The 22868-nt window shown below is 40.0% G+C and overlaps 1 protein-coding gene across 4 annotated transcripts in view; it reads left to right on the forward strand.

Moving 5' to 3' along the window:
• The window catches only part of DMD (dystrophin), a 2360554-nt gene that overhangs the window by 499914 nt on the left and 1837772 nt on the right, over nucleotides 1-22868 (forward strand). For all 4 annotated transcript variants that reach the window (XM_066250305.1, XM_066250306.1, XM_066250308.1 and 1 more), the window contains exon 7: nucleotides 10190-10308. In XM_066250305.1, coding sequence (XP_066106402.1) covers nucleotides 10190-10308 — 119 coding nt within the window. The remainder of the gene's footprint in view (nucleotides 1-10189; nucleotides 10309-22868) is intronic.

Consider the following 22868-nt stretch of genomic DNA (forward strand, 5'->3'; position numbering starts at 1 on the left):
AACAATTGCTATAAAACAACAGGTAAGAGTTCTATGGATCTTCATAAAAAAAATGACAGGACACTTGACTGGGGTAGATATATAGAGATGATATATAAAAAATAATTCAGTGTAATTGAGTGAACCAAATGTCCTAAACTCTATTCCATGCAATATATTATTTTTTAAGATAACAAAATACTTGTTTGCATTTTCTTGTATAATGAAGCTCAGTAAATGAACTAATAACAATTCAAGAAAAAGCAAAACATGGTAAACATATATAATGCATTTATATATTATATGTAATATGTAAATATTATATATATTGTCTAATAACACATTTGCTCTTAAGGAATATCTAACTTAACTTTCCTATTATCCACCTCTTTTCCCCGGCCCAGTCCACAGGGTCCAATACATTGCCTTGTTGGCCCTGGCCAGTTGGCTCAGTGGTAGAGTGTAGGCCTGGCGTGCAGGAGTCCCGGGTTCGATTTCTGGCCAGGGCACACAGGAGAAGTGCCCGTCTGCTTCTCCACCCCTCCCCCTCTCCTTCCTCTCTGTCTCTCTCTTCCCCTCCCGCAGCCAAGGCTCCATTGGAGCAAAGATGGCCCGGGCGCTGAGGATGGCTCCTCGGCCTCTGTCCCAGGCGCTGGAGTGGCTCTGGTTGCAACAGAGCGATGTCCAGGAGGAGCATTGCCCCCTGGTGGGCAGAGCGTCGCCCCCTGGTGGGCGTGCCGGGTGGATCCTGGTCGGGCGTATGCGGAAGTCTGTCTCTCTCTCCCCGTTTCTGGCTTCAGAAAAATACAGAAAAAACAAAAAACAAAACAAAACAAAACATTGCCTTGTTAACTATGCTTCAAATGCTACTGAACTGTCCCTTCCCTGATTTTCAGTGCAGCTTATCTTTCTTTTCTTGATGAGTCTACCATTTTTCTATACCAACTTGTTTCTAGAAAAGTCCAGCATATACATTTTCTTCATGACAAAGCTCAATACAAGAGCAAAGTCTCTCTAAATAAGCATCTTTGCCAGGGACCTTGCTCCAGCTGGGTTTAATTAACCCCATCCAGGTTAAGTTTCCAGGTGAATGACTCAGCAACCTGATTTTCCAAAGGAGGCAAGCTCCCACACAATGGGCATGTTAAGCACTGATAACACCTTGTTTTTCATAAGTATAAATATTCCACGGCTTCAGTGCTGCCCGATGAGGAGGGAAAAGAGACATCCGTTGTGCATTATAAGGCAGCACTCATTTATGCAGCCACATGCTCCCAATAAGGGCCTGAACATATTGATCTGGTACACATTTGCAGGTGAACAGAAACAGTGAGGATCAGGTTATGCAGTCCTTGTTTGGCTCTTTAACATTTTCTTTTCAAGTGGAAGACTCCACTCCTGCGAGCATGTTCGCACACTACATTTGTTCATCTTCTGTTTCGTAATTTCTGAATATGTTTGTAAGTAATAGAGTAAACATATCCAGATTGCCCTGCTGCGTCTGTCCCTGACCCACTCTTTCTCTGGCAAACTATCTTCATTTATATATTCTTTTCTGTCATGCCAAATGAATCATCCATAACTACCTTTTTATGCAAAATATAGTTACTTTTCAAGGGGTTTCTCACAGTTGATAATGCTTTTTCATGAATCATCTCCCTCTTTTTGTCTTTGACAGATGTTCAGATTGTTTTTTTTTTTTTTTCATCTTTCTGAAGCTGGAAACAGGAAGAGACAGTCAGACAGACTCCCGCATGCGCCCGACCGGGATCCACCCGGCACACCCACCAGGGGCGACGCTCTGCCCACCAGGGGGCGATGCTCTGCCCCTCCGGGGCGTCGCCATGTCGCGACCAGAGCCACTCTAGCGCCTGAGGAAGAGGCCACAGAGCCATCCCCAGCGCCCGGGCCATCTTTGCTCCAATGGAGCCTTGGCTGCGGGAGGGGAAGAGAGAGACAGAGAGGAAAGTGCGGCGGAGGGGTGGAGAAGCAAATGGGCGCTTCTCCTGTGTGCCCTGGCCGGGAATCGAACCCGGGTCCTCTGCACGCTAGGCCGACGCTCTACCGCTGAGCCAACCGGCCAGGGCGACAGATGTTCAGATTGTTTAAGAAAAAATTGTTGAGCTTTCTGTTCCAAGGTGATTGCTGTTGGTATACTTAGGAATGTCGTTCGGTGTCCTGATTTCAATAATTGAGTGACTAAGCTATATAGAAGAAAGGCATGCACTTAATATAGAACATTAAGGATTGACAAAGAGCCTTGCCAAAAGTTAGGATGTTTGTGGCTTTATATCTATTTAAGACTAAGTTTTATCTTACTATGTACAAAATTTAAAGTATTAGCTTAAAACATAAAGTCCACTACAGAGTTGTTGAAATTAAGCCCGGTTCTACTTTTGTGGAAAAAACCCAATGATAATTGATTTTAAAAATGTTCAAATTATGCAAGTAAGTAGCTATAAGTTAAAGTTGCAGTTAAATTTTCTCCCTAATTGCTTATTTTAATTTGTTACTGTGGAAGCAACACAGCACCTTGCTTTAAAAGTAAGTCAGACAACAACATGGATGGATCTAAGGGTACTATGCAAAGTGAAATAATTCAGACTGAGAAAGACAAGTACTATATGATTTCACATATATGTGGGATCTAAAAAATATATAAATGAACAAACAAAATAGTGATAGACTCATAGATACAAAGAACAGACAGATGGTTCCCAGATGGGTGGCTGGAGGGATGGATAAAAAAGGTGAAGGGGTTAAGAAGTACAAATTGGTAGTTACAGAATAGACACAGGGATGTGAAATACAGCGCAGGCAATATAGTTAATAATTGCAGTAACTATGTATGGTGCCAGGTGGGTACTAGACTTCTGGGGGGGAATGGCTTTGTAAATTATACCAACGTCTAATCATTATGCTATACAGTTGAAACTAACATAAAATATTGCATGTCATCTGTAATTGAAAAATTAAAAAATGAAAACATAAAGGAACAATCCCAGAAAATGAAATATGGACAGCAAAAAAACCCCCAAAAACCCAAAAAACTTAAAAGTAAGTCAAACAGTAGAGAGTGGAGTAAAGGAAAAAAATCGAACAAACTGTGTCTTCATGACTCCAGCCCCATCCGCTCACACTCCATTTCCTAGAAGTAGTCACTATCCCCAACTTTTTTTATTCTTTCTGATGGTCATAATTATGTACCATATTTCCCCATGTATAAGACTCACCCTTTTCCAAAAAGTTGGGGTCTAAAAACTGGCTGCGTCTTACACAGTTGTTGTAGAGATTTTTACTTGAACTTCTTGCATTTTCACGCTTGGTTTTGCGTGAAATCACTGTTGAAGACAGTGATTCGTCATCAGACACAGATGAGGACAAGCTAATGGATGGGAGTTTTGATGGTGATGAGTAGTTGTATGAATTCTATGATGAATAAAACTTGAGTTCAATAACTTTATGTAATACATTTTTTTTTTCAAATTTGGGTCCCAAATTAAGGTGCGTCTTATACATGGGGGACTACAGTAATGTTATTTCCTGATGAGTCGATTTCTAACGGTATATGGATATATTCCTTAATACCGCACTGTAAACCAATAGTAATTTTAGACTGTAATGAAGAATAAAGAGCATTTATTTGAATACAAGGAATCGAGTCCCGGAGGCACAGATTCAGGTAGCAACAACCTAAACTGGGTTCCACCAAGACAAAGGGAGGCTGCCTTTTATGGCAAAATTTCCCACACAGGTTCTGAATTAGGTTCATTTTCTGTAAACGAACAGTACACATTGTGTAGTTCTCAAGCGATGGGACAGGTCTCTGTCCTTTGGTAGAAAGACAAAACCAGAGTTTCCCTGCAGTATTGACTCATGGCAGAAGTGAGTGGGCCATAGTGGGAAGCTGAGAGTTCAGTCTGAGACGTCCTTGTCAGTAAATGTCTGCTAGGATCTTTTTTGTTGTTTTATTTATTTCATTAAGTGAGAGGCGGGGAAGGTAGAGAGACAGACTCCTATATGTACCCCTATAGGGATCCACCCGGCAAGCCCTCTACCAGCTGTGCTCTGCCCATCTGGGGCTGCTGCTCTGTTGCTATTGCGCTATTTTAGTGCCTGGGACAAGGCCATGGAGCTATCCTCAGCACCCAGGGCTAATGTGCTCAAACCAGCCAGGCCATGACTGTGGGAGGAAGAGAGAGAGAGAAAAGGAGGAATAGGAGGCATGGAGAAGCAGGTGGTCACTTCTCCTGTATATCCTGATTGGGAATCAAACCCAGGACTTCACAGGTTGGGCCGATTCTGTACCACTGAGCCTGGCCAGGGCTAGGCTCTTATTTATAAAATTTGGGTTCTGGGTTGATCATGGGGAGTCCATCTCAGCAGATAGATTCCTTCTTGGGGTTCACATCAGGTGAATCTTTCTTCTCATGGTCCACAAAGCCCACAAATACTACCTTTTATCCCTATCTATTTCTTTATTTGATTACTATATTATAATCATTTTATTGTTATAATTGTTGCCTGTATTACTTAAAATAATAGCATTGTACCTTTTTTTCAACTTTAGACAAGATCTGTAGACTACCTGATATAAAGAATGAGGATATTGTCACGTTTGTGCTTACTTCTTCCTCTTTTCTCCTCTCCACCTTTCATTTTGTTATTTTATTATCATTCTTGCATCAACGGTGTTTCTAACATTTATATTTATTCTGTAAGTATAGGTGTTCCTGGGTTGAGTCTATAAATTGAAAATGCATTGCTGTTATTTTATGAATATAATTAACCATAAAGTAACAGAAGTTAATTTTTTAAGGGATTATTATTTTGTGGGCATGCTTCTAAGTGAAATATCCCATCTGTATCTCATGACGTAGACGAAATGAGTAGCCCCATTTTACAAATTGGAAAACTAAGACACAGAGAAGTTATGTGATTTACTTAAGATGATTTGGCTAACCTGGTGTAGCTTGGATTTGAATTTATAGAGGACTCTGCTTATCTACTAGTGGATGTTGTCTCATTTAGTATGTTGCTTTCCTCAACAGACTGGTGATCTTTGGTTACATGTCCTTATTTATAAATTATAGCCTAGATTAGTATGGGGAAGCAACGTGGCTTTCCTCTAATTGGTTAGTTTTACAATTCTTCATGCATTCAAAAATCATAGCTATGTAAAATGTTAATTAATGATGAATTTTATTATTTTTTAAGATTTTAATTATTGATTTTACAAAGAGAGGGAGAGAGAGCTGGGGTGGAGCAAGAAGTATCAACTCATAGTTGCTTCACTTTAGTTGTTCATTGATTGCTTGTTGTATGTGCCTTGACCAGGCAAGCCCAGGGTTTCGAATGTGCAACTCAGCATTCCAGCTCAATGGTTATGTCAACTGCACCAGCACAGCTCAGGCTATTAATGATGAATTTTAATTATTTAAAACAATTAGAGTAATTTTAATTCTAGAAGAGATCATTCCATACAATTTCTTCTTTTAAAAATGAAAACACTGAAGTTCAAATAGCTTACGTGACTTAGATAACCCCTCACCCAGGTGGTGAGTGGCCAAGGAAAAGGGGGACAGAATATAGAAGCAATTTGATTCTTGCCCGTCATACTCATTTAATCTTGGTCACCTATGTACTTTTTCATTCCCATTACCGAGAAATGAAGAAATGAAGATGGAGTAGAGGTTGCATAGTGAAGTTCAAGTTTCCTCACATAGTCAAGAATCTAATTTCTATTTTTTAGTCTTCTCACTACTAAAGGCAGCTCCGAATTGATACAGAATTTAGGTTCTAAAAGATTGTTAGCTGTTTTGCATACCTTGGAGTATTTAGGGGAGAGTAGATTTCCTAAGAAGTGCACAAAATTCTGGTGAGTTAATCAGGCTAGGGGCAATTAACAAAAAGGAAATGAAAGTCAAATGAGAACTAAAATTGGACCTTTATTTTTAATTATGGTTTTAGAAAATAAGAGGGAAGACCATCCTTGTAACTTCTTCCCTTGCAGAGCAAGGTTTTTACATTAGGAGTGTATGGACAGACCCAGATATCCTAAAATTCTATGTAAATTTGATTTAAAGATTTGGGCAGGTATTTGTCTGGGTTGACATTTCATAGTACGCCGCAGATTCTCAACTAAAGGACCTCTTAACTAAAGATTTCCAGTTTTGTTGGGATATTATAATTCCTTAACAGCCAAGGCCTTTGCAAACCCATCCCAATCCCTCCTCCTAACTCTGTCTCCCACCAGTTCATACTAGAAATGTCCCAGTGAAGCTAGGCCTGTGAGGCCTTGACTGGCTGAGCACACTGCGTTTTTCTTCCCTAAGAACTTTAATTCTTTAAAAAAAAAAAGATTTTTTTTCCTTCTTTTTCAAGTAAGAGGAGGGAAGATAGAGAGACAGGCTCCCGCATGTGCCCTGACCAGGATCCACCCGGCAACCACTATCGGGGCCAGATGCTCTGCCCATCTGGGGCCATGCTTGCAACTGAGCTATTTTTAGCACCTGAGGTGGGGGCTCCATGAAGCCATCCTCAGCGTCTGCGGCTGATGCACTTGAACCAGTTGAGCCATGGCTGAGGGAGGGGAAGAGAGAGAGAGAGAGAGAGAGAGAGAGAGAGAGAGAGAGAGAGAGAGAGAGAGAAGGGGAGGGTGGAGAAGCAGATAGTCACTTCTCCTGTGTGCCCTGACCAGGAATGAAACCCAGGACATCCACATGCTGGGCAGACACTCTACCACTGAGCCAACTGGCCAGGCCAGAACTTGTGTTCTTTATATCCACATAACTTAGAATTCATTTTCAAATACTTTTCTTAAATATAGAGCAACACCACCATTTAAGACTCCCTTAAGCTTTAAAAAACTTTCTTGACCTCTACCGATATTAAAAAGCCTTATATCTTATCTGTAGTTTTCACATTTAGAATTTATTTAACTTATTGTGATGTATGCATTATTTTCTTATTAGGTATAAAATTCTTAAAGGATAAGAACTGCCTCTTGCACTTGGTGTTTTCTCTGTTGTGAAGTAAAATGATACTGACAAAGTGTGTTCTCATGCGCATTTTCTGGTATAGTCAATAAATATTTATCGATCCCCTACTATGTGTCAGATTGGGTTTATAGAAGTCCAAAAAAACTGGCCCTGGCCGGTTGGCTCAGTGGTAGAGCATCGGCCTGGCGTGCAAGGGGTCTCGGGTTCGATTCCCAGCCAGGGCACACAGGAGAAGCGTCCATCTGCTTCTCCACCCCTCCCCCTCTCCTTCCTCTCTGTCTCTCTCTTCCCCTCCCGCAGCGAGGCTCCATTGGAGCAAAGATGGCCCGGGCGCTGGGGATGGCTCCTTGGCCTCTGCCCCAGGCACTAGAGTGGCTCTGGTCACAACAGAGCGACGCCCTGGAGGGGCAGAGCATCGCCCCCTGGTGGGCAGAGCGTCGCCCCCTGGTGGACGTGCCAGGTGGATCCCGGTCGGTCGGGCGCATGCGGGAGTCTGTCTGACTGTCTCTCCCCGTTTCCAGCTTCGGAAAAATACAACAACAACAAAAAAAAACTGGAAAAAAAATTTTGTTGTCTACATTCAACTGGGGTAGACAGATAAAGATAATTAATTAAAATATGTAAAATGTAAGACAGGAAGTGCTAATGAGGAAAATACAGAGCAGTTAAGTGGGAAAGAAAAGGAGTATATTTAAGTTTGACTTGGGAGCCAGCAATTTTAGATGGGAGGAGGGCAGGCAACAAGTCACCAATAATGTGACTTTGGAGTAAAGATCCAAAATATAGTATGTGGAGGAGTGAGCTATGTTGATATCTGTGGAAAGGGAACTCCAGACAGAGGGAACAGCAAATGCTGAAAACTATTTGAGGAATATGAGGAGAGAGGCAAGAAATAAAAGCAAGGTGTTCATGGGGAACCAGACTATGTAGGGTAGGGGTCGGGAACCTTTTTGGCTGAGAGAGCCATGAACACCACATATTTTAAAATGTAATTCTGTGAGAGCTATACAACGACCTATGTACATTATGCATTATCCAATAAAAATTTGGTGTTGTCCCAGAGGACAGCTGTGATTGGCTCCAGCCACCTGCTACCATGAACATGAGCGGTAGGAAATGAATGGATTGTAATACATGAAAATGTTTTATATTTTTAACGTTATTATTTTTTTATTAAAGATTTGTCTGCGAGCCAGATGCAGCCATCAAAAGAGCCACATCTGGCTCGTGAGCCATAGGTTCCCGACCCCTGATCTAGGGCCTTGTTAAATGAGTGAATTTTGCTCCCCAGTAGCAGGGATTTGAGAAGAATGTTACTATGTACCATTTTACCATATCACTCTGGCAGCTGTGCTAAGAGAGTAGCTTAACAAGGATCAGGGTGGGAGTTGGGAAGCAGTTAGAAGGCTATTGCAGTAGTCCTTGCAAAGTAAAATGGTGGTTTTGGATTAAGGTGATGGCGCAGGATAAGGAGTGGTCAAATTCTAGATGATATTTCCAGCTAAGTGTTGTATGAGAGTGAAAGAGTCATCAGAGTTCACGGCAAGGTTTCTGGTCCGAGCAAACTGCAAGTCTGAACTTGTCGTTGGTTGTTAAGGAAGGAGAACCTCAAGAGAAGTAGGTGGGTTTGGGGAGAGTGATGAGGATGGATATCAGAAGCTCAGTTTTGGACACATGGGTCTTTTTAGAGAGAGCTGTGAGGACAGACGGACAGACAGACAGGGAGGGAAAGAGTTGAAAGCGTCAAGTGGTGGTTGTGGCACTTTCATTGTTCATTGGTTGCTTTCTCATATGAGCCTTGACATGGGGAGGGAGGGCTCCAGCCAAGCCAGTGACCCCTTGCTCAAGCCAACGACCTTGGCCTCAAACCAGTGACCTTGGGCTTTAAGCCACCAACCTTTGTGCTCAAGCCAGTGACCATGGGGTCTTGTCTGTGATCCCACACGTAAGCCGGTGACCCGGTGCTCTGGTGACCTTGGAGTTTTGAGCGTGAGTCCTCAGGCATCACAAGTCACTGCCCTATTCAGTGAGCCACAGCCTAGTCCAGGGGTCCCCAAACTTTTTACACAGGGGGCCAGTTCACTGTCCCTCAGACCATTGGAGGGCCGGACTATAAAAAAACACTATGAACAAATCCCTATGCACACTGCACATATCTTATTTTAAAGTAAAAAAAAAAAACAAAACAGGAAGAAATACAATATTTAAAATAAAGAACAAGTAAATTTAAATCAACGAACTGACCAGTATTTCAATAGGAACTATGGGCCTGCTTTTGGCTAATGAGATGGTCAATATCCAGTTCCATAGTCACTGCTAGCTGTAACAAATGATATGACATGCTTCCAGAGCTTCTGCATGCGTCCCGCGTCACCGGAAGTAGTACTGTACGTGAGCGCCGCCGCCACATACAGCACTCCAGGAGCACAGGATGCGGATGCTCTCACTGACCACCAATGAAAGAGGTGCTCCTTCTGGAAGTGCAGCTGGGGGCCGGATAAATGGCCTCAGGGGGCCGCATGCAGCCTGCGGGCCGTAGTTTGGGGACCCCTGGCCTAGTCAGTCCAGGCACTTGGGTCTTGTGCTAACTCTAAGCAGAGATAATGTATAAGCAGATGACTCCAGAGTCTGGAATTCAGGAAAGAGGTCTGGACTAGGTTTATATAATTGAAAGTTACCAGCGAAGGGCTGTTATTCAAATCCATGAGATTTCATTTGATTAACATATCTTTGTTCCTTGGATAAGGCAGAATAAACTCTGCTTTGTTTCCCTCAGGATTTTTAACCCTTTGAGTAGTGAGTGTTTTTCAGTCTCGGTAGACCCCGAGGAGTGAGGTTTTTTTTTCCAAAAAGTGAAAATAGTTCCAGTTACAGTTTTATTAACTTAAAATCATGTTTGTTTGATAACCAATTTATAGAAACAAGAAGAACATACATACGTCTTTTTTAAATGTTGCCTTACACATTTTTAAAATAAAAATTTTTGTTATGATCGTACTCTGGATGGTCAGGAGGCACGAGGACGTACATGAACGTTTGTACTACTCAAAGGGTTAATTAAATTTATGCCTTGTTTAAATGAAAAACTTTATTGAGGGTTCATGAAAAGTAACACTCTTAAAGGACGATGGGCATGGATTGTCAGTTAAAAACCAGGATTGAAGTGAAATTTGAAAACATTCTAAATTGATATGTATTGTATGTTTCAGGCCAGACCTGTTTGATTGGAACAGTGTGCTTGGCCAGCAGTCAGCCACACAGAGACTGGAGCACGCATTCAACATCGCCAAGTGTCATTTAGGCATAGAGAAACTCCTGGATCCTGAAGGTAGGTACATCTCTGAACTACCACTATTTCTAGTATAATTTAATGATGATAGCCATAGACTTAGCATTTCCACAAATTAAACACAAAGTAGAAACTATGCATCATGTTTTTTTATAATCCAGATGTATTTAAAATGTTCTGTTTTGAAATATACACTGCTCACAAATATTAGGGGATCAGGGAACGTGCAGATACTCCAGTACTTTCAGCCTTTTGTCTAGTGCATTTTCACCAACGAAATAAAAGTTGGTTTTGCATCTCATTTGCATAATCGAACAACTTTCTTTGACTTGTTTGCTTTTCTGATCTTGTTTAATAAAAAAATCAAATGCTTCTTTTTTTAATTGCTTCATATTCATTTTGAAATATCCCCTAATTTTTGTGATCAGTATATTATGAATTGACCTGTGTGATTTTAGTTAAAATACCAGTATCTAAAACTAAAATGTAAAATGTTGAAAAAAAATGCTGTTAGAATGTATATATATTCCTCATGAATGGAGCATACTATATTTAGAATACACTGACTCCAATAATTATAAAAAAGTTCATGTTTTGCTTATTCTACCAAAGGGTTTGATACACTAATCAGCTGTAATTAATTAGCCACTTTTGCCACTTTCATTCATCTATCCTGTAAAAGGCTGCATGGTTTACTGCTTAAGCCAGGAAATCTCTTCCTCATGTGCTTCTGTTGGAATTTGTCACTTTCTGTTCCTATAGTTGACAGGCATTATTGTATTTATATTTTTATTTTATTAGACTTTATTTCATTCTTACCTCTGGTGTTACATGTTCATACCCTCCAGACACAAGGATTAGAGGAATAACAGTTCCCTACCTCTGCTTTTCTTCTGGCCTATGGTTACTTTTTGTTTGTTTGTTGTTTGTGGAATACACCGAAATTGCAGACTCTGTTCTCACTTTCCTGAGGCTTTACCACACTCTAAAACCAGAAGTTGAAGAAGCAGTGTCAGCGGGATTGATCTGTGATACAATCCAAACTGATATTTGGGCAGGGTTACGTAATTCACCGGTTTTGGGAATATTGAATCAATTCCATATAAGCAGATTCTGGCTTGGTTGTGAAAAGCTGAGAAAGAACTCAGAGGCTAGCCTATCATCGGTGAATTTATCATCAACCAGAATCAAATCCTCCTGCTGCAGCCCCAGAAATCGGATTGCCTCGTCTTATTGCTAGCAGATCCATACGGAGGCGGAGGGGTGGGGGAGCAGGGGGAGCTAACTTTAAACGAGCTCAAAAGATGATGTACCAATCAAAATGGAAATACAGTCATTTCAAATGAGATATGTAACTATCCCAAGGACCAGGATACTTGGTAAGCACCTGTAACTGGGAAGGAAAATTACAACAATGCAAATGTGTTTCTGGGGTTGGAATCGGATTAAATTCCTTAGAAATGTTTCTTCTCCTCTATATAATGCAGAGCTGAGCACTGACTCCTGTGACCTCTTTTTTTTTTTTTTTTTTTTTTTTTTTTTGGCTTCAGTAGCTGATTAACATCCCTCCTGCCCTGCTTTAGCTCTAAGGGAGAAATTGTATCCTGTTTCCTTGTTTTGCTGGACGTGGGGGAGGGTTATCTCACTGTTGACTTCTACTACTGATTTAGATGTGTTTTCATACTCCATTGAGGTAGAGATGTAATAATAACATGTACTCCAACCCCTTAGAAGAAGAGCTGCAGTATGTGGATTTGAAGGGTAAACCTGTTAATAGTTTGTTTTGGTTTTTCATAAAGTCAGTTCCCCTTATCTGGAATATATGCTGTAGTTATTCTTGCGTGTGCCCTATCCTTTAATAAAATAGGAAGAATAAGATTAAAATAGGTATTTTTCTCATTAAGTGATAAAATGACTTTTGATCTCTAAGTCCTTCTATGAATCCATGAAGGAGGGCTAGCGAGATAGGCCTCCACATCAAAATCAGAAAGTAGAGATTGATGAGTGTGTAATCAGAAAAGGGTGGTTACATGAATAATGTATTTTATAGCATAAAATTGCCTGACATACTCAACTCCATATTTTCTCATAAATGGAAAGTGTATGTTGAAATGCACATTGTATAGACCTACAGGTACACAATTATGACAGCTCCAACTTGACAATTAAAAGTCAAATAGAATGTGAAACGAAAGCTGATTAATAGAGATCAGGCCACTGATTACGATTTCATTTTGCCAATATACTCTTCGATCTGAAAGCTCGTTCTATTTATAGACTTCCTTCCAATTCAAAGCGCATTCTAGCTCCTAAAATGGTTTATTAACGTTTATTTATGGCTATGACTGTCGATAAGATGAGGATTCAGAAAAAAACTTATATTTTTAGATATCAGTTTCTGCCAGTGTGTTGTGGAAATACCCAAATATGCATTGAAAATATTTTGCTCAGTATTTTTCAAGCAATGATATCAATAGTAATTGAAAGAAAATATATTAACTAAATCATAAGAATTTTTATTTACTGAGATAGAATAGCACCTTTTAGCATCTAAGACTTAAAATATTCTCCTCTGAGTGTCTTAAGACGGAGATTCATGGAGTTATTTCGTGTCTTGTATGATAATTACCATTGAGAAGTTCATTTTTTATTTAACCAAATATTGATTCTTTAGCTTATGCATGACAATGTCAGCTATTCTCCAAAGTCATTTTTGCTTCATATCTAATACACCCCTTAGGAGGTTAATGAAATATATTGCTTTATGTTTCGGGAGATTTTTATTATTAAGGGATTGAAGTTACATATAGCTATAGAAATACCTGCCAAAAATGATTTTAAGATTTTAAACATATGCTTTCTCAGTTGGGTTGGTTTATAAATTAAAAAGTCATTGAAATATAATTTGAGGTTTTCATATCTTGCATATACATATATCAACATTGTTATGTTTTGTTTGGCCTTAACTGGTGTTTTGAGACCTGAGGTTTGGTTTTAAGTGGAATTGCCTTTTAAAATGAGTAGCAGTAGCATTAACATAAGCAGTTTCAGAAGTCTGGTGTGTTTAAATGTTAACATATGCAAAAATAAGTAGTTCTAGGGTAAAATTATTTAATAATTTATGTGTCTTTATGCTCATAGATGTAAAAGGGTTATCACCTTCAGAATATATCCTATTGTGAACAGAAGGTTCTCTTTCTATAGTGATTTCCTTATAAGACATGCATGATATGTACATTGTGGCTTTCACAGACATTGTTTGCTTCCCTGAGTGTCAAACAAATGGGTTTCTTTGCCAGTCCACACAACACTTTCTACATTAAGAGAATGCTTTTTCTTTTTTTTTTTTTTTTTTTTTTTTTTGTATTTTTCTGAAGCTGGAAACGGGGAGGCAGTCAGACAGACTCCCGCATGTGCCCAACCGGGATCCACCTGGCATGCCCACCAGGGAGCAATGCTCTGCCCATCTTGGGACGTCACTCTGCCGCAATCAGAGCCATTCTAGCGCTTGAGGCAGAGGCCACAGAGCCATCCTCACCGCCCAGGCAAACTTTGCTCCAGTGGAGCCTTGGCTGCGGGAGGGGAAGAGAGAGACAGAGAGGAAGGAGAGGGGGAGGGGTGGAGAAGCAGATGGGCGCTTCTCTTGTGTGCCCTGGCCGGGAATTGAACCCGGGACTCCTGCACGCCAGGCCGACGCTCTACCACTGAGCAAACTGGCCAGGGCCAATGCTTTGTCAGACTTTAACTCGTTAATAACAGTGGAGAAGTTCTTATTAAAGGAAGGAAACAATGAGGGATAAAAAATTGTGCTTGTGGCCCTAGTTGGTTGGATCAATGGTAGAGTGTCGACCCAGCATGTGCAAATCCTGGATTCAATTCCCAGTCAGGGCAGACAGAAGAAGTGACCATCTGTTTCTCCACTCCTCCCCTTCTCTCTCTCTTTCTTTCTTCTCCCCTTTCTCCCCGCCGGTTGGCTCAGCGGTAGAGCGTCAGCCTGGTGTGAGGAAGTCCCAGGTTCGATTCCCAGCCAGGGCACACAGGAGAAGCACCCTTCTGCTTCTCCACCCTTCCCCCTCTCCTTTCTCTCTATTTCTCTCTTCTCTTCCCGCAGCCAAGCCTCCATTGGAGCAAAGTTGGTCCTGGGCTCTGAGGATGGCTCCATGACCTCCACCTCAGGCACTAGAATGGCTCTGGCTGCAATAGAGCAATGCCCCAGAGGGGCCAAGCATCGCCACCTGGTGGGCATGCTAGGTGGATACTGGTTGGGTACATGCGGGAGTCTGTCTCTCTGCCTCTCCCCTGATTCTCACTTGGGAAAAATACAAAAAAAAAAAAAAAAAAAAAGAAAAGAAAAAAAAGAAAAAAGAAACTGTAGAAAATATCACAGAACATGCAAATTGTGAGTACTAGCAAAATAGATAAAAGGTTATATATATGTTTTCTGATTAAATAATTTCTATAAAAATGCATGGGCAATTTAACAGCTGGGATATGAAATATAAGATGAAAAGGTATTCATTTACAATAATGTTTGGGTAAGGTAATAATGACATCTTGGTAGATGCCATTTAATTCTTATAACAGGATAATTTAAATCTCATAAAAGTAGGATTTAATCCTTGTAAAAGAAACCAGAAGCTTTATGGTAGTCTTTTAATTATACTTAAAAATAATAGAGTATACTCTTAGATTTGTCTTAGGGCACACTTGTGGGGTTAGTGGGTCATATGCTATCCACTTGAGAGAGGAGAAAACGGTTACATCCATTAAGTGCTTGGGGATGTTATGGATTATTAAAGTTTAATAAGGTAGTTGAAACCCCGTGTTCTTACTTTTTAGAAATAATCAATGTTCCACAGTATCTTTCTTGGGAGCTATTTTTTTTTTAGTATAGTATTGCTGAATAAACTTTTACCTCAAATAGTAGAAGCACAGTTTTCCCCTAAAAATTTCTAATCTATTACCAGTGATATCAACTCAAATATGTAAAGTTATTTTTGGTAAAATAGCACTAAAATTTAATTAGGACAATGATGCTCTAGTAACCTTACATACTTTAGCCTATATCTTTTGCACAGTAATTCCAGGGCAATTTAGCCTTACTTTATAGATTAAAAAAATTGAGGCTTAGAGAGCTTTACTAAAACCAAGACTAGCCAGCCAGTAGGTGATGGGCTGGTATCAGATGTGATCAGTCTCTTCCCAGCCCGTGTTATTTCCAGCAGGACAGCCCAGTAAAATCACATGGGAGAGATGTATGAAAACATTGGGTTGGAGCAGATATTCTGACCTCATTGGTCAGAGGAGGGGCTCTGACCTCAGCAATTTTTAAAAGCTCATTAGGCGAGACTATCGTATAGCCAAGGTAAAAATTGCTGCGATAGAATAATTTCTGTGAGATATGCCTCTTTAGAGGATAAAACCCAGAACCTGTCTCAAGGTTTGTTCAGCCCTCTTATTTCTAAGCCTCCTGCTCAGATCTTCAATCACTGGGGCTTTGCTGCTTGCTAACAGTCCTGTTGTTAATGAGAAATGCTTTGTCCAGCAGATAAAGTAGCAATAGGCTAGCTGTCACATTAGAGTGGCTACCAAAATGTTCTCTTTTGGATTAAGGGACTTGCTTTATCTCCTGTCCACACATCATGTTCTCTCTCTCTCTCTCTCTCCATTGCTCTGTTTATTACCTCATACACATGTTTGGGGATAGAACGGTGCTCTCCTTCACATACTGATGCCACCAACGGGTTGTCCAGGACAACCTGTGTGCAGAGATGGTCCCTGATTCTTTGTCCTTTTATTTATTTTTCCTTTTTTCTCTCACTCTGATCCTAATTAATATCATTCTGCCCTGTCATCAGGGATTTGCTGATCCCTTTTTCAGCCAGTAAATATCTCTTTCGTTGGCCCAGCTGATAAAGCCTCCAGAGGTATTTTTTAATAACTAAAGGATAATAAAAGTAAAGAAAAATTAAAAATGGCAGTAATCTTTTCAGAGTTCAAGTTTGTGATCCCATAAATCCGTTGAAAAGAAGCAAATGGCTTTAGCTAACTTCATGATCTACGAGATTAATGCCACAAAATAGGTTGGCTTTAATCAGAAGGCGTTTATCCGGGATTAGTTTTATTCAGCAGTGTGGATTTCAAACAGGTATGTGACTTTCAAGTGACAGGCTGTGACGGCCGTAGGAGCCTGCCATATCGTTGCGGTTGTGAAGGGGTCATTGGCAGTTAGACTCACAGGTGCGCTAGAATTTCATCTGATACTCCATTTGCCTTGCTGCTGGAAGGATACAAAGCAGGGGATATGCTGGCATGGAATCTTGATGGCATTGGATGGTCCAGAATCAACGTAGTCCATGTGGGCTACCTATGGCTGTTGAAGACAAGGGCCAAGGTCGATGTGGGCCACTTGACACGAAGAAGCTGCAACCTAGATTTCCTAGCACTATTTAATGCCACTCTAGTCCCAGAGGATAAAGGCCCACATGTCACTTCATAGCCTCCCTCCCCCACTAGTCTAGGAGTAGTTCTGTCTAGTGAACATTTCACAATCATCTAATACCACAGTTCTAAGAAAACAAGATTCTCCGGTCACTTTTCAGGCAATCTTGGAGGCCTGATTTTAACCTTTCTTTTCATAGATCCAGCTAGCATTGGATGGAAATCCTGTTTTTGCCTTTAATTAGTTATATGGCACTGGGCCGCTTTCTGAGGCTCAGTTTTGGTCCTGTGAGAAGTAGAATGAGCAATACCTACCTAGCACAGTTACCATGAGGATTAAGGTAAGTAATACCTGTGAAGTATGCACAGTCAAGGGCCTGAAATAATGCAGAAATTAAATGATACTTCCCTTTCTATGCCTATCAATTATATTAACTGGGGAGAGCTGATCTTTCTGATTATTTTACCTACCTCTGGGATAAATGCAGACTTTCTCCAAATTAAATAATTTCTCATTTTAGATCCACTATTCTCTTTGTGACCTTCCCACTCATTCCAGATTCCTGATCTGAAGGCTGTTGCTGAATTCAGAGCTTGATTTCTGATTTCTGGGTGGTAGTCCTCAACACCATCCTTGAGATCTGGAGTCCTATCTGATATGTCACAGTAGACTTGAACTACTACACCTTGGATTCCCCAGTGGTGACATTACACACAAACACTCTGTGTGTGTGTGTGTGTGTCTCTCTCTCTAATAGTAACACTGAAGATTTCTAACAAGTGTCCTGAAGTGTGGTTCAGAATTTCAATATACTGCTCACAAAAATTAGGGGAGATTTCCAATGAATATGAAGCGCTAGCATATCCCCTAATTTCTGTGAGCAGTGTACCTTATTCCTATAATTGGCATAGTATTTGTAAGACACTAATTAGCCTACTTGTAAAAACAAGACGTTTTTCTTTTTACAACCATAACTTTAACAATCCATGGGTGGTTGAACTGGTTTCCCCCAAAATCTCAGCAAAGCACGTCTTCTGAAACCAGGAGTAGCATTGCTATAGCAGTGTTGATGTGATCTGGTGTAGTGTTTACTGAACATTTATAAATGCTGGGCACAGTAATTAACATTTTATAGGTATAATTTCATTTTATTTGCACATCAACCACAGAAGATAGACAATATTATTATGGCCATTTACTACTGAAGAGTTTAAGTAACTTGCCTATGTCATTCAGCTAGCAAATTAGAGATGATATTCCCTGCCTGTAGACACTACAGACAATAATTGTGCTACAGACTGTTTCTGTCCTGTTCCTTGAATCTTCTCCTTTGCATTGATTAAAAAGTTACTCTCTTTATCATGCGGCTAATTGACTTTTGTTTAAAATGGAGGGACATTAATCAATTGATTCCACATGCACTGGAAATAAATGCGAAAGTCACATAAACTGGAGCCAGAATAAGAGAGATGTTGGATTCTGCCTTTTTACCAGGCCATCACCCTCAGAGAAGAGTTTAATAATTAATCAAAGTGATAGGGTTGCAAGTTTGGGATCCTACCCAGACCACGCTGAAGTTATCAAAGGGAAACGCTAACCACCTAAGAATATATTTTTCTTCTACGTTCTCTCTCTTGGTTAACTTAGACATAGAGAGAGATGGCAAAAGCATCACTTAAGGTATGCCACAGCATCTCACTAGCTCCAATATTTCCTCATCAGCTTGTCAGGTGAACATCTCTTACCCAGATTGAAATGTCTGAAATATTGATTAGAGCGAAAGAGAGCAAGACAGGGTTATTATCCTAAGAAAGAGTACATTTTCCCCTAGGCTAGAATATCTACGTTTCTCTGTGTGGCACATGCCTTTGCATGGATGTATTATATGAGCAGTGCAGAACTTGGGTTGGTATAGAATCAGTTGGGCAAGTGAACACCTTGGCAAAATGTTTCAAAAACGGTTTCATTAATGTTCTATCAGGAGAGACCCAAAGGTGAAGCACTTTAAGTAGAATGAATATACACCCTCGCCTCAAGGAAAGGAGTGTGGATGGTTTGTTAGCTGTTTAGAACTACATTGATTTATGTAAAATTAATACTGTTCAGTAGGGAAGAGTTCATAGTGAAGCCCTTGCTAAACACAACTCACATCACCTAAAACCTAACAGTAGATCATGATATTGTTGGAGTTGTTAACTGAAGAAAGTGGGAACATAGCTAGCGGGAGGGAGGTGGGGAAAGATTAGTCTAGAACACTAGAATCATTGACCATTTGCATATTTAGAGAACCTTGGTTGAAGATCAGAAAGCAGGTCACAAAAGACTGAAAATAAGGATACATCCCACCTACTCCAAAATCTAACAAACATATAAAAATGAGTAAGATACAAGCTCCTGTGTAAACATTAAATAATTGTATGTAATTTTCTCTATTATTGTGTCGCCTATTTTTCTTTCACCAAAACATATAGCAACTGCATGTTAAAAGAGACAAAAAGCATAAATTATAGAATAGTAGGGAACTAGGAGATGAGAAATTAATCTTTAAATTTCCATAATGCAAATAAACCTGCTGGTTTAAAATATGAGTTGCAGCAAGATTTCAGTAATGTAAGATATAAATTTTCTATAAATGATAGTATCTGTGCATTCTTAGTAAGTGGAAACATATTTTAAACAAAAAGTATTGCAGATGAAAATATAACTCTACCATTCCTTTTCACCTTAATTTTAATATATACTGGTGAGAAAAATGGCAGTCAAAGCTAATCGGTGCTTTTGTTCTCGCTTGTATAATCTTTCCTCAGACAGATTAGGAAGCACTGAATAAGCATAATAACTCAGAACTAGTTTTGTAAAAGTAATGGAAACTTTTAAAATGAGAACTTATAGGTCCTGGTCAGGTTGTTCAGTGGATAGAGCATTGTCCTGGCAAGTCAATGTTGCGGATTCAATCCCCAGTCAGGGTACCTACAAGAAGTAACCAACAAGTGCACAACTAAATGGAACAACTTAAGTGGAACAAATAGTTCCACTTGACTTTCTGTGCCCCCCAATCAATGGAAAAATTAAAATTAGAATGTATACTCAGAACTTAAACATTGGTTACTTAATATAAGCCAATTCCATCATTATTAAAGAACAATATTTTTTTACCTAATATAAGTGTCTTACTGTTGTAAGTTCATATAGATTATTCTAAAAAGTTATAAATGATTTTGTAGAGCTCATATAGTGGGGAGGTTGCTGGATAGACTTGGATTTTTTTTCCGCCAATGAGTGGTTTTAAATTTATTTATTTTTACAGTGACAGAGAGAGAAACAGATAGGGACAGACAGGAACGGAGAGAGATGAGAAGCATCAATCATCAGTTTTTCGTTGCGACACCTTAGTTGTTCATTGATTGCTCTCTCATACATGCCTTGACCGTGGGCCTTCAGCAGACCGAGTAACCTCTTGCTTGAGGTGAGCCTTGCTCAAACCAGATGAGCCTGTGCTCAAGCTGGCGACCTCGGGTCTCGAACCTGGGTCTGCCGCATCCCAGTCCGATGCTCTACCACTGTGCAACCGCCTGATCAGGCAATGAGTGGTTTTAACCACACCAAAAACTAGAAATTTTGAAGCCTCTACTTCTAATTCTGACATTGTAATTTGTTTCAGACACTAAAAAAGCTTTTTAAATTTATTTGCCTCGAGTCATTATTTTACTAAGTAGAAATTCATTTTAAGTCATCAAACACTTATAGATTGACAACTTAGTGTAAGAAAGAGTGTTACAAACTCCAAATGCAATAATTAAAAAAGATACAGAATTTCCCAAGGAACTGACATTTCAATATGAGCCAACTAGTGAGTGCATAAGTAACTGTTATACACAACAAAGTGTGATCTAATCCTCACAAATTAATTAACGTTGTAGAATATGTAAATTCTTTAGTTTTTATTTATTGATTATAGCAAGAGAGAAAGGGAGAGAGAGAGGGACAGAGAGACAGGAACATTGAGCTGGTCCTGTATGTGCTCTGATGGGACCAAATGAGCAACCTCTGTGCTTTCATAGAAGGCTCTAACCGTCCGAGCTATTTAGTCAGGGCACATGTGATAGAATATTTTTAAAAGTATGAAACATGTTTGGGAATACAGTCCCTTTCTACTAAATGTTCAGGTTAAGTGAAAATGTGGATATGTCAAAATCTTTTAGGTGGGATGTTAAATAAAGTGAAACCCACTGGATTGATACCATTGGCCTACTTGGCTTTCCTAATTTTATTCACTGGAATTAAATGCAATAAATAGTGAATCCGGAACCTAACCTGCTATACTCTTTCCTTATTTCTTTCAAAGTCCATTGATTTCTTAAATAATAATATCCTTCCCCACTTTGAATAAGATTTATTAGTCTTTGTTTTCTTTTTAAGACGTGTAATTTCTAATAAAAAATTTTCTGGATTTTTTCCCTCATGTTTACAGATGTTCATTAGGGCTGATTCATAAACTGACTTGAGGCCCTGGCCAGTTGGCTCAGTAGTAGAGCGTCAGCCTAGTGTGTGGAAGTACCGGGTTTGATTCCCGGTCAGGGCACACAGGAGAAGCATCTATATGTTTCTCCACCCCTCCCCCTTTTCCTTCTCTCTCTCTCTATCTCTCTCTCTTCCTCCCTTCCACAGCCATGGCTCGGTTGGGGCAAGTTGGCCTGGATGCTGAGGATGGCTTCATGACCTCAACTCAGGCATTAAAAATATCCTGGTTGTTGAGCAATGGACCAGCAGCCCAGACAGGCAGAGCATTGCCTGGTAGAGGGCTTGTTGGTGGATCCTGGTTGGGGTGCATTCAGGAGGCTGTCTCTGCCTCCCTGCCTCTTAATAAAAACAAACAAACAAACAAACAAAGCAATCTTGAGCAGAAGTGATTGTAAATCTGCAGTGCACATGCACATATGTACACACACCCAGGCACACCCAGTGCAGTCAATCACCTCTAACAAGAGAAGAAGCTCTTTTAACTATTTTAAGTCAACATTTACAAGAGAAATTGGCCTATAGTACACCTTGGGTTCTTAATCTTTTCAAGAGCTATAGAAAAGCTGCTTCTCTATAAAGGTAATACATATTGGCAATAAAATATATAAGGGAGGACATCTACTTATAAAACTCAGAAACTGATTTAGTAGGGAGAATTGTTTTATTAGCCTTCTGTTTTTAATGACTGAGGCCATCCTGGGACTATTGAAAGATGATTTAATTTGTCCTCTACACACATGGATGAGTTTCGAGTGTTTCTTTCTCCCGTGAATCTACATGGCAGGGATTGGGGATTTTTGAAATACTAAATCAATATTTTAAGTTACTTTACCTTGGTAATTTAAGCAGCTTAAACTGGATAAAATCAAGTATTAGAAGTATTTGCAATAAAATATTTCATCAATTTATTGCCTCAACCTTAATGGTTGTTTCAAATGTAATTTTTAAAAAAGATTTTAGTTACTTATTTTAGAGAGGGAGGAGAGAAAGAGAGAGAAGGGGGGGGAGCAGGAAGCATCAACTCCCATATGTGCCTTGACCAGGGAAGCCCAGGGTTTGGAACTGGCGACTTCGGCATTCCAGGTCGACACTTTAGCTACTGTGCCACAGGTCAGGCTCAAATGTAATTTAACATAAACTGGAGCTGAATATAAACTGTATCTGAAATGTTCTGGCAATATTCTGTATATTATGTCTTCAAGACAATGATAATTTGAACAAACATCTTCATAGAGATAGTCTCTTCCTGTTTTCCCTAGAACAAGAAGTGATGCCATCTTCTGTTCACTCACTCAAAAAGCAAACCTGCAAATCACCCTTGATTCCCTAATCCCTGTTGTCCCTAAATGTTGATCTAACATGACACCATGTGGACCATTCTTTCAGAATATGTCATTGAGTGTCCTGTACCTCTCCACCATTTCCACTGCAGCTCTTGTTCAATTCATTTTCATCTCTTTCCTTGACCACAAGGGAGCTTGCTAACTGCTGGCTCGGATTCCATTCTGGCTCTAGCTCCAATCCCTGTTCTGTGCAGCATCTGGTGTGATATTACACAATTCCAGGCCTTAGCATTTGCAGTTCTCATTGTCCAGAATGCCTTTCTTTCACTCTGTATTTTACCGCTGGGTAAACC

This window comes from Saccopteryx bilineata, chromosome X (assembly GCF_036850765.1).
Source record: "Saccopteryx bilineata isolate mSacBil1 chromosome X, mSacBil1_pri_phased_curated, whole genome shotgun sequence".
Lineage (NCBI taxonomy): Eukaryota > Metazoa > Chordata > Mammalia > Chiroptera > Emballonuridae > Saccopteryx > Saccopteryx bilineata.